At 47.9% G+C, this 15,894-nt stretch overlaps 1 protein-coding gene across 1 annotated transcript; it reads right to left on the bottom strand.

Moving 5' to 3' along the window:
* Positions 1–7,461: 7,461 nt before the first annotated feature.
* LOC144160130 (organic anion transporter 3-like) lies at positions 7,462–9,123 on the bottom strand. Its single transcript, XM_077691733.1, has one exon. The coding sequence runs from the start codon at positions 9,121–9,123 to the stop codon at positions 7,462–7,464; it is 1,662 nt and encodes a 553-aa protein (XP_077547859.1).
* Positions 9,124–15,894: the final 6,771 nt, after the last annotated feature.

The following is a 15,894-nucleotide window of genomic DNA, read 5'->3' on the forward strand; positions in this document are numbered from 1 at the left end:
TTGCATCGTTAAGCATGCGGCGCGCAGAGGCAGAATACGCACACGTGAAAGCGACGAATGCGTGCCCACGTAGATTTTAAATATATCTCAACGCAAAGTCCGTGGGGCAAACATATGTCGCGAGTCGACTCACGTGGTTGAGCTGTTTTCTTTCAAAGAATCGAAGTACTTTCGGTACTTCTTTCGAGGGACACATACACCCAACTCTCTATCCAACCGCGGCCTGTTGCCTGTGCGGAGATCACGCCACCCTTTCTCACATCATATGGGCATGCCCACAAAATACATTCCCACTTATCACCTCTGAGGAGCACTGGGAGGCCGCGCTCCGCAGCTCCGATCTGGACCTTCAGGTCCAGTTAATCGATAGGGCTGTGGCAGTCGCCGGTGAGTGGTGGATGCCACCGGCTACAAGCGCCACCTGAATGGCATGGATCAAATAAAGTTTTATCTCTCTCTCTCTCTCGAGGGAAAAAAATTAGCAGTGGCTTAGGTCGGCTATGACAGGATATACGTAGCGTGAGCTAAGGTTCAGCTGGTTATTCTTAGCTTCCCTGGTTGTCTAGGATTAGCTGATTATCATGCTTACTGCTGCTAAAACGATTTCAATCCAAGCCAATCCAATTTAATCCAATTCAATCCATCCCATTCCAATCCAATCCAACCTAATCCATATCATTCCAATCCAATCCAGTCGCGGCGGCGGTGGCTCCGGCGCGCCAGCTGTGCGCCGCGAGACGTCACTGCTCCTCGCGCATGCGCAGCACGGCTCTCCAGGAGACCCGCGAAACTGCTCAACCTCGGCCAGTGTAGCTCACGCTACAAAAGGAACGACAAGTTTTCCGCGCACGTTATGAATTAACTTAATCGAAAGCTTTCTAGCAACACACTTTTAATAAATGTTTACACAAAAAATAAAGATCAGTGTGTTCATTGCTTACGAAGTGGTGCCACCGTTTGGAAGTTGCCTCAGAGTCGTGTCGCTTATAACAGAACATCCCTTTATTTTAAAGCGAAGCTTTATATGGCGTCGCGAAAGAACAATCGGGCGCTGCAACTTTTGTTCCTTACTAATATTCTATGTAATTTCTGATGTAAAGATTAGAGTGACGCTTCTGTAAATTATAACATACCGCCCCGTTCATTATAAGATATATACTCACTGGTTTTTCCAAGTCGGGTGAACAATTGCTGACTGAAATACTTCCAATTTTTCCTGCAAAATTGTTGTGTAGCTAATTTTGTAATAAAACAAAATAAAAGTAAGCGCCTCCCTCTTGAAAACGTGCAAGCGCAGAGTAAATAGGCAGAACGTGTTAAAAAAAAAATTCTAGACCCTAATTCCCGATTTTACAGTACTCATTACGGTGTATGGGTACTAATAAACCTGAAGGAGTATTTCGCTGCTAAAAATAATTGGGAAATTGTACTCCCCAATCTTATCGTAACGGCCACTTTTCGCTCCATGAGCTATTGAGCGAAACACAACGAATTAACGCTACCGCATTCAAAGCAACCGGCATCGCAACATGAGATGGACATGACTTCTGGACATCTTCTGGGATGATCTTCGCGCTATGCCATTGCCACGGAGGCTGCCGTTGGTAGGTCGCAAATAAGTACGAAAAACGTAAAACAAGGAAGAAATCATGAATCAACGCATTAATTAGCTCACATTAATTAATAAAAACTCCCCCCAGTGTTAGTTTATAGCTCTTTTCCAGGACCGCGGCTCCCTATCTTGACTGCGTTTGGTATCAACGCCAGACTGATACCCAAACTAGTCAAAAGAGGGCGCCACAGCATCTTTGGCGAATAACTGCTCCACACTTGGCGGCATTCACGTTGAGTGGAGCTGCTTTAATTTCAAAGACGATCGTCTTTCTTGGGCTACTTAAACAAAGAAATTTTGGTCTGTCTGTCTGTGACTGGATTCAGCCACCCGGTCAAAGTGAAATAAAACCTGCGCAATAGTGTTATGTACTCACAGCCAAATCTAAACGTCTAAGTCCGGTGTCAGTGTTCATTCTTGCCAACATTGTTGAACAAGAACAAGACATAACGCAAATATAAGGCAGAAAATCAATACATAAGTGACATTTGCAGTGTTCCTTGATTAAAAAATTCGTGAATGCTTGGTTTTTGCGATAGTAAATGAAAAACTACATCAACGGCTGAAAACCGTCGTCTGCTATTGCCAGCGCTACCTCCTGGCGGAATTTAAGAAATCAAACGTCAATAGCAACGAAAGGTTCCACTAGGTGGAATCCACGTTCCGCTTGGAACGCTCGTGCAGTAGGGCATAGTGGTTCTATAAACATTGTAGTAGGGTGCCTCAATTCACACGCGTCTCCGCCGTATGGCAGCGCTGGCATCGAGACACCCGACTTGGAGCAATAGAACGCGGTAAATTTAAATTGACTCGAGCAAACCTCCAACGGTGTTATCTTGGGATGACCGAGACGGGAAAGGAACAGCATGAGATGTGAGCGGGGAAGGGAAGGGAGGCCTTTACTTGGCAGGGGCGCCAGTCGACTACCGTCTTTCGGCGACATTTGCAACAAAAAAGGAGATACGCGGCCATTTTTTTTCGACCTAAATTCAATAGAGCTTCTCGTGTTAATATTTTTACCTTGTCATGCTGAGCTCGCTAGCAGTGCATCATATTAGACCAACTCAAAACGATCAGTAGAGCGAAAAAACGGGCAAAAGTAGACAAGTGCTTTCATATACGTTGCGCGACAGTGGCAACACGCAGCAAATTTTCTGGGAGTCGAAGGGTGTGGCGAGAGCATAGCTTACTGGGCAAGGAAATGTGTGGAGAGAAAAATATTGTGTAATCTGGAGACCTCAACGGTGGTTCATAAAACACTAAACTCGTTTGCTTCGTTTAATGGAGTACTAGCTGATATCAAAACGCTAGCCAGCATCATACTGGGTAAATAACTGGTTCTCTTTCAAAAAATCTACTTATTTTCTTCTGCTCACTAGATTTGCTTCTTGTTGGCATTTGACGTACGGTGCGTGACCATCCTTTATCAGCGACAGCTCTGGGGCAATTTTGCTCCGAGTTATTCATGCACAGTATTTGCATAAAAAGTCTAGGCCACATAGAGAATTCAAAGCAAAAGCTCTATGTTCCAGTGTGGCCAAACTATTTTAGGACATTAAGAAAGCAAAGCTGTTTCTCCAGTTTCAACAAGGTATTTCAGTCTAAGTCGAGAGTTAAGCTTCCGTATTGAATTTTTTTGTGGCCTAAAAGCTTTTGACAAAAACTGGGCGGAGATCATTATGTTAAGCTGCAATTGTCTCGCGCGGTGCAGGCGTGTTCACGGTGCTGCTGGCGAATTTCACCTTCCGCCGGGAGCTGACCTCCAAGGTACTAAAGACGTACTTTGGATTAGGTACGTCTCCCGGAGAGGATTAGACAACACAAAAACGACGTCCGGGAACAGAGCATTGAACGCAGCGCAGTCGCCGAGTATGCTGAAGTGGCCGACCACAAGACTGGCTTCTCCGGAACGGCCATCCTCGAAAGGGACACAAACTGGGCGAAGAGGCTTTTCCTTGAGTCGTGGCATATTCGACGAACCCCACGGAGCCTTAATCGCTCGCTTGGCACGCTCAATTCGGTGTACACACACGGGTTGCGTGCCGCAGCGAAGGGCGTTTTGCGAGGTCATCAACGCCGTAAGGATACAAGACGCAGTAACTGCAGCTTCTGGGGTTGAATGTTCACACGTCCAAGTAGGCACGCAGCTTGCAGATAACCGGCTGGTTTTGGCACTCACCGTCGGTTTAAAAAGTTACTCGTCGGCTGTGTTTTCACTGCTAACGCGGACGGTTCGCGTTAGTAGCGCGGCAACATTGCAAAGTACTCGGTTCACTCTCGACTCCGTTCTCCCGCATACATTGTTAGTAACGAGAAGGCAGCGTGCCCGTTACAATGAAACACACTCGACAACAGGCTCGCGGGGGTGCAAAGGAAGAGCGAAACCGAAACCGAGCGAAGGATACATAAACCACAGCTCCTACCCCCTCCAACTCATTTTACGGTTTCCAACGAACGGCGATCGCCCGCTTATAATCCGTGAACGAAATATTGCGAAGCACTTCAATTCCGCACTGCTATCGGTACAGCAGGCGATGTTATAGATGGGGAGCGAGAAGTCAGCGACGCTGCACCCAGAGCGAATGAGCGACAATGTCCGAGCTGCACCGTACCAGCTAGTATGGGCGGGAAAACACGGTATATAAAGCAGTGTGAGGGTCGTCCCCAGTGATATGGTGCAGCCGCTTTCTAACCGCTTTTTTTGCGCAGATTAAAAGGCGTCAATCGGTCGATCCTAGAGAAGTGCCGGTCGTCGATGACAAGGACGGCGACTTACGCAGTAGCATCCACAGGTTCCTCGGCGAAGAGACTGCCAAAGGCGCCAAGGCAAACAGAAATCCACAGGAAGGAAAAGCAAACAGACATCCACAACTTCTTCCGCGTCCTTTTTAATACGAAAGTGTTTCATTCCCAGATACACAAAGATTTCGCTGACGTCATACCCGTCACTGAAGTGACGCCCGTACAACGAAGCAAGCGGCCTGTAAAGGGTGCACCCCTGCACACAGGGTCTTCTTGCGGGGAAGCAACCTTTAGTACTAAAAAGTACGTTATATTTAAGGTTGTTCGTTTTCGGATTTTATATTTTGACACGAAAGTGTATTATGCCGGGATACACCAATATTTCACTAAAGTCATATTCGTCACGGAAATTACGCCAGTACACCTTTGCCGAAGCGACCCTCCAGGAAGACGTCGCTCGCCAAGCACACCCACAAGGCAGCCGTCGTCCCGCAAACCATGCTCAGCTGCAGATTTCGCTGCACATTTCACTTTCGTGTTCTACTGATTCCTATGACAGAGGAATCAACCAAAGTTTTTTCCCTCTACATTTTGCCTGTTCGTCATCTCGTACTGGACTATGGTAGTGTATCTTGCCATGCTAACAGGTGATCGTTACTCATAGCGTTCCCGTTTATTTTTAAGCGCTGTTTGCTTGAGTGTGTGACTTAATCGTCATACCTTAACGTGTCATCGGTGAACACCTTCCATCGTTCTTACTTTGTCTCAAGTGCATAAATCCACACCCCTCCCCCGGCTTTCCCCAGTATGGAGGACTGACGTGACGTTTTTTTTTTATTTAACTGCATGAATTCCCAATACGTGCCAAAAAACTGGGTTTATGGAAACGAAAATAAAATTTCTCGGGGCACTCAAGTCTGCTTATGGGGTGCGAAGGAGAAGGCCCGGTGTAATTTATTAACGACTTCTTAACTGATGATGATGATGTTCCTTGGTAAATGGCAGACTTCTTCACTGCTAAAATTCCCTTCTTTTTCTTGGCTTTCGTTTCGTTCTCGTCGTCCTTTGGCGCGAATTACTTAGACCGTTTTTTTTTTTTTTGGCTACACCGAGTGTGCGCCCCTTTGTTCAATTTCGTTTCTTCGCATTGCGGCCTGAATTAAGCATACTGTAGTAAGCGTCACAGATTTCCTGGAAGCGGGGACATTATCCCTTCAATAAAGCTCCCGATTCCTTGGCAATCCCCCTCGTGAGTGTGTCACGAAGAAATGAACGACTACTTTCGTTCCACCGCTGGCAGCGTGCGGAGATAGCGCTGCGATAGCGCACTGGGCTTCTACTCTGGAGACCCTGGTTTAATTCTCACGCGAACTCACTTTTTTTTAGGGGCGAAGCGCCTCAAGGCCGAGGTTTGTCTGGCGTCCAGCGTCCGAAGTCTTAGTGAAAGGCTTGAACCACCGGCCCAATAAAAGTTTATTCCAATTCAATCCAATCCAGCGTCCGTGCTCACGGCACAGCACCGTGTAAATCGAAACATCTGTGAACAAAAGGTTCACAAAGGGTTAACAAGAACAAAATAAAAGATTCACAAAAGGTTAGAGAGAGAGAGAGAGAGAGAGAGAGAGAGAGAGAGAGAGAGAGAGAGAGAGAAGAGAGAGAGAGAGAGAGAGAGAGAGAGAGAGAGAGAGAGAGAGAGAGAGAGAGAGAGAGAGAGAGAGAGAGAGAGAGAGAGAGAGAGAGAGAGAGAGTGCTCCTGGAGATGGAGAGCCGTGCTGCGCATGCGCGAGGAGCATTGGATTCGATTGGATTGAATTGAATTGAATGTGGATTGGATTTGATTAAATTGAATTGTATTGGATTGCATTAAATTGGATTGGATTTGATTGGATCGGAAAACGTTTTATTAGAAGCACTCTCATGGGTGATTTACGGTAAGAACGATCCCCAGTGCTTCGCCCAGTCATCATGATTCACTTCGTGGAGATGCGTGATTTTTTTTTTTACTCTTAACAGTGGCGGCCGTTTTCTTGACAGCACAACGACGGTTTTTCGCACATTCGGGAACTTAAGGCTTTCGCGCTGATAAAGTACCAGTTCTTCAGCGGGGAAAAAAAATGAAAACTTTTTTGAGTCAATTTAACACACAGCAGGCGCAATTTCTTTTGTCTTACGCATAAACCGCCTGTTAGAAGACAGCTGATTCCAGCAGGCTTCTCGTTTCAGAGCATAATACAATTAAAATGCGACACATACCCGAACAACGTAGCTGATATATGCAGACAGAACCTGGAGATACGCTTCCCATGAACCCACAATGATTAAAAAATTGTGCAGAAAATGTCAAAGCTAGAGCTTAATCGTACGGTCACTAACTCTTCCTTTAGACATGAAAACGTGCAACCATCGGCGAAGCCGATATTGGTGCTTGCCAAGATAGGTAGGCAACAGGCAAGGTATTCTTCCTTATGGCGCGCAAGTTCGTGGGGGAAAGAGTTATTGTTTTTGGCAAAAAAAATATTTCACCAAATTTCAGATGGTATAACAAACATGACACTGACCTAACGTTTTCGTAAAAGACTGCAATGCCGGAAAGAATGGCTTTTGTAGTTCTTACATGCCCGCTTCAAAAAATTAAATTGTGGAAATATCTAAATTCCGTCATATACTTCACTAAACACCGCTCATTTTAAGAAACCAAAATATAGGCTCTTCAGGCTTTCGTGAAAAGATGAGAACGAATAGCGCAGTGTATCTGTTGGTACAATCGAAAGTCGTTCACACACAAATAATTCTAAGGCACTTTTATAGATTTGTATATTCAGGAAATCAAAATCACACGAAACAGCACTTGAAACGCCACATTGTCATTGACGTTAATCGCAGTTTCGACCGATATACGTTCCGAACCACAGATAGTGCGAGATTGAATGTTACTGTTAAACTTCGACACAACGTTGTGTTCAGAGTCACTAACAAAAAATGTGGATTAGGGGCCTGTCAGCCATAGAAGGGTTATTGTTCGTTTTTCCAAAAATACGGTGAAACTTCATGTGTAAGGAGACAAAATTTGAAAAATACTGCGCTATCTGCTACCGCGTGGCCTTCGTTCACCTTCGCCTATGATCATCCTGGAAGATCTTCATTATGTCATGCTTCATGTCGTCAACTTCTACGTCGTACACGCTTTCCGCGGGCTTAACGCCCTTGGTCTCCTGCATCCACCTCATAAGCAGCCCAATGAAGACTGCGCAGCACACCACGAGCACGAGCGCTCCACACGCGTGTGTATAATCGGCCAGACTCTTCAGCGTTATGGACAAGGTGATCCCAAGCCTGCCGAACAAAACTGCCATGCACAGTCCCATGGCCCGCATGACTGTTGGGACGAGCTCCAGCGTGTGAAGTTCTACAACGGCGTCGACAGCAAAGGCCAACGTCTGTGGCAGCTGGTGCGCAGACAGACTCAGGTCTTGCAAAAAAGAGGCGAACAGGCATGCCGCGAATGCAGCTGCAACGGAGCCCGACAGAAGGGTGCCCAATGCACCTTTTCTGGTGTAGCGTTCGATGATGGCGTACGCCAGCATCCCAATTGTTACACGAGGAATCACCGCCAAAAGGGCCAGCCGGAAGGACGGTGGTCGGGGAGCGATGTTCCAAAGACCGTGCACAGAAAACCAGGCAAGGAACCACAGGCCCCAGACGTAGGCAGTGCGGTGCCTCACGGCCCTATTGGAAAAGAGGTTCACCACTGACTGGTCTAAGGGATCCGTGGTGCTCTTTTTCTTCCACTGTGGTAAGCCGTGCCTCTCGTCGGTGGTGTGCGAGCCCTCGTTTGGGTCGGGCGTAACGTCGACGACGCTCTTGGCCTCAGCGAGCCGCTTCTCGACCCGGTAGAATTCGTTCATATTGAGCGTAGCCAGAAGCCATCGAGGGGACTCGATTACAATGCATTGACTCAGCGACAAAATGCACGTGAGAATGAGACCAAGGGCGCCGACCACGTGATGGTCCAGGGACGACGCCTCGAGTAACGTTACGACGGCGCTTCCTTCAATGTAGCCAAAATGGGCGGCGAGGAAGTACAAGCTTCGATACTCGGGTGACGTTGTCTCGAAGAGCAGCACGACGAAGTTGACGTGCAGCATGCTCACGGATGCGCCAAGAAAAATGCGAGCCAGGAGAAAGACTAAAAAACTGGAAGTCATCGTCCCGGCGGCGGATGATATCAGGGCGACTAAGAGGCTGGCCGTGATCACGTGCTTTCGACCATGCCTATCTGATATCTGGCCCAAAAGTGGAGCAGTGACGCAGCAGCCAAGGTTGTAGTAGATGGTGATGAGGTGGACCTGCCAGGCGCTCTGGCACACGAGGTCCCACTCACTCACTGCTGAGTGCACGCCCTGCGGGAGGTCGTACTGCCATTCTGTGCAAGCGGCAACCTCGCGGCTGGCATTACGTGGAAGCATTGGCCGGAAGGCGGTTGTTACAGCGGTGTCTTCGTACTTGAAGCAACGACTATAGCCGCCGTTGCGCACCAGCGGAATGTTGGCGCTCTTCCACTCGTCGACCTCCGCGCCAGGAGGAGGCTTGCACCAGTGATCGATGTCCGCGGCCAGGAGTCGCAGGTACATGTCGTAGAAGGACATCACCGCCGTGGCCAGGTGAGCGCAGGCAAGGACTAGTCGCTGGAAGCGACCATGTCCCGAGACGCGCCCTTCGAAGAGTGGCACGGCGGCCTCGATCCCGAAGATCGCGTCTATCTTCAACATCGTATTAATCGGGCTCGATTCCTGGGCCAAAGTCTCGCCAAGCGTCATCGGAAGTTTGGAGCTCTCGGAATGTGATCTGGAACGCCTGCCTCTGTAAAAAGAGTCAGGCCACGACAACATATCGGAGTCAAATGACAATATCGAAACAGGCAATTTTGCTCTGGAATAGATGTGGGCAATCACTCTCTGCTATTTATAGAGATCCCTTTAGAAACTCTGATGGGGATAGTGGTGGGTAGGGCTCCCTAGACTGGTTGGAGATGAACCTGTTTTTCTGGCCTTTTCCTGAGCTTCGTCTGTAACGATTTCACCTCGACGACAAACTCGAGGCATATCTTCGGACAAGATCGAATGAACACAGTGCATGTGTATCCTAGAGAGTCGGGGCTTGATTCTAGTATTGTACACTACAAATACGACTCCCCCAGTGATTTCCTCTCTTCTTTAGATAACTCGAGGCTTACCAGCCAGCTTTCATTCGTGGCACCAGGTAATTACGACAAAATATTTTAAACAACTCGCACTTCAGCAACAGGGGTAGCTAGCTCACCCTATACGCTGTACGCGATTTCAAGCACTTCTTTTCGCGATAAAGCCTCAATATCATCAACTGAAATATGAAGAATATTGCTTCTTTTGACATATTACGTCCTTACTTCATATCAAACGCCTCAAAAACGCCAAGCTGCTATCATTGTAAGCGGTCTGTATGAATTCTCATCTCGCCATAAAAGAGAACTTGCTAAACGTGATCTCGGTGATACCAAAGAAATCGACTCAAGCCCGTACTACATGGAGCGATTTCGCCTGCGAATTCGCTGATGCGGCGCCGCTCGTGCGGCAAAACCACCCTTTTCGTTGCTGCGGCAAAGTGCCAAACATTTGAAGCGGTCGAGCAAACGCCGCTCGTGCGGCGTGTGCGGCGTAGAGGGGCCGGACCTGCGGCCAATAGGAGCACAGCTCGGCACCACTTGCACGCTTGGAAACCAGATGGCGTTGCTTGTATGAGCGCGACAAAAGCGCGGGCACACCAAAACGTTTGTCTTTTCGGCTGTGTGTGCGTATATTGATTAAGAATTGGCGATTCTTATATAAAACCGCAAATAAACTTATATTTACCGCAAACCAGGCAGAAACAACTTGCCAAGAAGGTAAAATAAAACCACCCTTGTGAAAATCACAACGACCTTTGCTGGTGGCAAACTTAATTCAGTCTGCAAACAAGGCGCATCTGAAATGCGAAAATCGCGGCGTTCGCAGGCCCCGTGTAGACGACAATTCCAGGCATTGCGAACTTCGCAAGTGCGAATGTTCGTTCCAGCGGATTCGCAGGCGAAATTCGCTCCATGTAGAACGGGCTTCACACACGAATACCATTCCGGTTGTACGTAAGCGTACCTTTCCGAATGAGATGTACTCTGGACTTGTGCGGTAGTTTCTGCTTGTGTCAACGAGACGACAGTTCTTTTGGACAGTACTTCGGCTTGTGTCGGCGGGACGACAGTTCTGTTGGTCGGTACTTCGGCTAGTGTCGATGGGACGACAGTTCTTTTGGGCAGTACTTCGGCTTGTGTCAACGGGACGACAGTTCTTTTGGGCGGCACGTGTTCGTCAATTCCGACTTTCTTGGCGCTACTCCTTCTGCTACCACGTGATCTGCCAGAACCCCCCACGTCATAGACAGTCCACGTTTGTTCGTGAACACTTCTGGTTGGGCGAAGCTTATCGTCGGCATTGTTCTTGATGAACTGAGAAACCTCGTCGCCTGCGCCGTCTGCAACCTCCCCGCGCTTTTTCAAAGATGACCGCGCAAATCCGTAACCAAGCTCGTCAAATACAGCATTCTCACTGTTAGGCGTAGGCTCTACGTTGACTGGGCGGCTGGCCTGTCTTTTTTTACCAGCGTTGCTCGTAAGTCTCGTCCCCAAACTTCTGTCCATTGCACTGGTGCAAGTCTCCTCTAGCGAGCAGACTTTTGTACTCTGAGGAATCGGATGAAGAGGCGTTAAGTCGATGTTGCCTGCTGATGCAGTTTTCGGGCAGCTTGGAAGGACTTCATTGTAAGGCGTGCGGTAGCGGCTTCGCTTCGGCTTTTCGTCGGATCTGCTCAACACCCACGCTTCCATACGCCCTCCTATGCTGCCGTCTTCCATCTCATAATGCTGTTCACCGACAAGTTCCCCCAAAACCTGCGGGCCGCGTGCTCTATTGATGGCATAGGTACTTGGGGTCGAATCATTGAACCTTGGCTTGACTACGCCACAAAGGTTACGCTCACCGTGGCGTGACGGTATCCCGAATCTGCGGTCAGCATCAGCCCGTGGAGGTATTTCGTCGTAGGGGGTTGCCTCATTCGATTGCGGACAATTACTTTTGTGAAAACCGCTGCTGAAACGACGGCAGGTCGTGCTTCCGTGAGCCGAAGTACCGGACGTTTCCATAGTGGCGTTGAAGTGAAAGCCAGTGGCTTCTTTGCTAGGCCACGCAGGGCGAACGCTGAAGTGAGCCTGACGGGCAGGTCTCTTTCCAGGCGACGGCCCCACCTTTCACGCTACCAAGTCTATGGCCTATTTCGTAGCCTTGACAGCGTTGGGGCTTGTTCTTGTGGCCGTATTCCTCGTCGAAACGTTGCGTTCACTTCCGCGACGAGAACTAGCGGCGGATATCTTCGGAGAGCGCGATATGATGTCGATTATCATTGCAAGTGTTGAGCGGCTATTCTGGAAAGCTCTTGTGTTACCTGTTCTTACAAGCCACATTAAAACCTGAAAAAAAAAAACAGTAGACGAGTATTACTTCCGCGGAACATATGTGACGGACATTGAAAAATTTGCGCCCAGAGAACAAAAATATGAGAACTACATCCATGGGGCTAAACAAACGTCTACTTCATAATCATCATCATCATCATAATTGCACCAAGCAACACGCATCTAGAGTGAATTGTGTTTAAAGGAGTACTGACACGAAATTTCAAAGCTGAGATAACTATGTAAAACGCTTCCTTTTTATCACCTAGGAGATATCTCCCAGCAAGTTTCAACAGCAACCGCTCAGCGAAACATATTTAAAATCCATTTTAATCTTCGCCCGCACGAGAAAGGCCAGAGCGGGTCGACGTGACATCATCTGCTATGTGCCCCAAACTGTCGACGTCGGGGTTCCCGTGACGAAGCCGACGCGCTGGCTGTGGTTGGCGCGCGCTGCTCGGGCGTGTGTACACGTCATGGTTTTGGGACTGACGTCATGCTGCCCGGGCCTGTGGGGACGGCGAAGACCTCGGCCGGTCTGGGCGCGCGCGCTTCCAGAGAGGCAGCGATACGGCAAGAATGGTGACGCCATGTGATACATGCTTTCATGGCGGCAGCTCGGCGTTTTTTTGTCGAAACCGAAACTGGCACGAATAAACGACGCCGTAAATGAATGTTTACGCAGCGCTCGACCATCTAATCTGTCATTCTATGATTAGTGGGCTGGTAGGCACGCATAGCAGCGAAAAAAACGTAACATAAAATTTTCGTATCAGTACTCCTTTAACTGTCAAATAGACGAGTGGTTGAGCACGGGCACGATGAAGGCAGATGCACAGTAGCCGGAACTTTCCTGTCATGCTACAGTAACAGTTCGTTCGGCTACTACAAGAATACCCGTTTTGAACGTTACGAACCTTCGTTTCTGCCGACGCGAAAGAAAAGCACTGAAGCGTAGGCACACCCAACTGGGCCGGGCCACAGATTAACTACAGGAGTCACTGGTCAGAATGCCATCGGCCTGATAACAATATAAAATCTGTTTTGCACGCATTAAGTGCACATAAAAAGTGCAGGCAGCAGCTACAAGTGCAAATAAAATGGCGACGTGTAGCGTCCCGTGCATAATAGCTCGGCGATTGTTTGCCCAAGCTGCGTATTCTTCTGGACCTTAGCATGTCACAGTTTCTGTTTTTCCACCAGTCTAGGCTCGGCTAACTCAAAGTATACTGGCATACAGATCTTCACCACCGTACTACTCACTCACTGCCTATACCTGTTTAGTATGAAGCCAATCATACGACCCGGACAGGCGTGATTGTAGAGAGGGTGTAGGTAATCCTGGCGCCTTTTATTACGGTGAAGCCGGTAGTGGTACCTTTGAAGAGAAGCTAGTAGTGGTATCCTGGTCGGGTTCTTTCCTGGTCCCGTATCGTTGTCGCCGTCGACACGTCCATGTGGACATAAAAAAGTTACAGAGCGCGTAAGCTGTATCTTATGGTGTGAGCATGCGTGAACATCACTTCTCGTTGTGAAAAAATGGATGAGGCAACGTTGCGGCCAATGGGAATTGGGGAATAGGCCATGAGCCTCTGACGGCCGCTGTCATCGTCACTGTCCAATCCCCATAATGGCTATGTGAGAATTTTGCTTGGTATGTTGGCGTCGCAAGAAAATAGGAGACGGTGAATTGACCATGCGCTTCTCAAGACAGCTGTTATCGCCATCATTTAATAAAGTGCCCGCAATAAAATGTAAACATTATATTTTGGGTGAAATTGACTATGTAGTGCTTCAGGGTCGTTTTTTCTGTTGCTGCTTTTTGTTCTATCATCCGGCGTAGCAAGGGGGCGTGACGGCTCGGCAAACATCACTTCTTTCCGTTCAGTTTATCGTCTCACTCTTTGTCCCTCTGTCTTTCTCTCTCTTACTGATAATTAAGCCGCACATTCCAGAACAGAACGAACTCGGGTGGAAATATGCGCTTTACATTACGTGGCTCGCTCCGAACGTCGCGTGAAATAAAACTAATTAAACATTTTTAAAAGACATTTTCCCATAATTCCGGTGCAAACGTGCGTAGAAAATGACCGAGTCTGTGCATTATTTAAATACTTCGCCATAGCTATTCACAGAGTGAGATAATAATGACGTGCTTCTGGAACACACATTAATTAATTTTAAGGCATATTGCCGCGAACCATGCATTGGGTTTGTTTATTTCTGCTTTGTTTTCACCGCCAGGCCGCGCCGGACTGTGTTATCTGTGTGCCATATGAAGCGCATGTTCCAGTGATTATTTCGCATGCCGCACTTGTTATCTCTTTTGATAGGAAGAGTGTTTCGAAGTGACGTCACCAGCCTAGAATAATCTTCTCTGATCTACAGTGTCCTCAATGTTATTCGACGGTTCGAGAAACACCCGTGCCTAAAGATAAATACCCGCAGAGCAGACGCCGCGATATACGATTCGCCGACACTCTCCTGAGCACGTCACTTTGTTGACTGCTCCTTCACCGGCTGTGTATTCTTTGATTTGTTAGGGGAGCACAAGTTCGCTCCAATAAACCTGTTTTTTTTTTTTCTTCCAGACAACTGCATCGTCTTTGGCTTCGTGCCAATATTGGGTTTTATTTGACAGCTCTAACTGCTCAGCATTCCTTCTCAGTTTTTCTAAAATGTGAGACAGCCCTTCCTTGCACTGTGCAACTCTATGTCAAGCATTGAATTCACAGTGCCAGGTGGAACGCTTTTATTTTACCCATAACAGGTACCGCACTGAGCCATTGTGATTCAAGACCATTCTTTGGTGATTTGTCATGCGCAAGCAATTTGGTTTACATATGGAGTGTTCAGCATACAGCGGGCACTTTGTTTGCATGTCATGGCAATTATGGAAAAATGTTCTCGATCCGAGAATGGCACACGTGGCCTCGTTCCCAGGAGAGACACATGATGAATGAGAGTGGGTGCCGATTAACGGCTTTCTTACTATTCATTATAGCAGTGATCCAATGCGTGTACGACGGCAAATTTTACTGCGGTTAGTACTGTAAAACCGAAAAAGAAGGAGAGAGTTGACTGTACCCCCATATATAGCGGGCTACAGCGGCACAAACTGAGGCTGCGCAAAATCGGGCTTCTCGGTTACAAGTTTCTGCAGGTACCCCCAAGCAATGTTGAGCAGCTTTATTCCTTTGGTCCTTTCTTTTATTAGGATTCCGTGTGAATCACTAATCGAAGCGAAGAATGTAACATAACAAAGGCGCATAATGTGAATCTTCTTTTGCGTTGAGCGGCCCAGAGTGTCAAACATGAGTTGTGTTGCTGCCCATTAAATTAAATCTGCGCCCATATCATGACTGCCGTTACCGCGAAGGTGTGTAAATGCATACTGGCTCACCTGTTCAAAAGTAAAAAAAAAAAAGTACAATATTTCTGTGAGAGTCGTGTAGACAATGCGAAGAACATGCTTATTGTATCTCGTAGAGATAGTCACCGCGAGTGACCGTTTGTCTAGTTTCATAAAATAAGTCTGTATATGACTGTAGTACTTTTTTGTTTTCCCAAGCCACAAATACGTCGAGGCGTACTTAGGGCAGTAAATGAGGACCTTGGACCTCGCGTGCAAAAGCCTCACACTGCGGGGTGGCGTGGCGAGCGTTTGTCATTTAGGCTATATATGGTTGAGAACTCTCACCCACCCGTTGTAAAGCGCTTAACAGGATCACCATCGTCATAGTCGCCGTGTCGGCGCGTTGGGAGAAGGAAAGTGAAAAGCAACCAGCAACAGCCTATTACGGGCAAGCTGGTTCTGTCTGCTTGGAAAATATAAAGTCGCGAAAAGCATGAACGAAAGACGGCGCCTTGTCTGTCGTGCAGGTGTCTGCTTTCGTCCGTGTTTGCTGCGCCGTCGCCATATTTTTATTGTGCTTCCCGCTTACAACGACAACCGACTGACTGACTGAATAAACTTTATTGGAGGAAAGATGAGGGGCAGTGTTCCCACTGCTGTGGCGTG

This window comes from Haemaphysalis longicornis, unplaced genomic scaffold (assembly GCF_048455015.1).
Source record: "Haemaphysalis longicornis isolate Haplotype H1 unplaced genomic scaffold, Haemaphysalis longicornis Haplotype H1 scaffold_10, whole genome shotgun sequence".
Classification (NCBI taxonomy): Eukaryota; Metazoa; Arthropoda; class Arachnida; order Ixodida; family Ixodidae; genus Haemaphysalis; species Haemaphysalis longicornis.

Coding starts and splice junctions, on each gene's coding strand:
- LOC144160130 (XM_077691733.1), bottom strand. CDS start 9,123: ATGTTGAAGATAGACGCGATCTTCGGGATCGAGGCCGCCGTGCCACTC.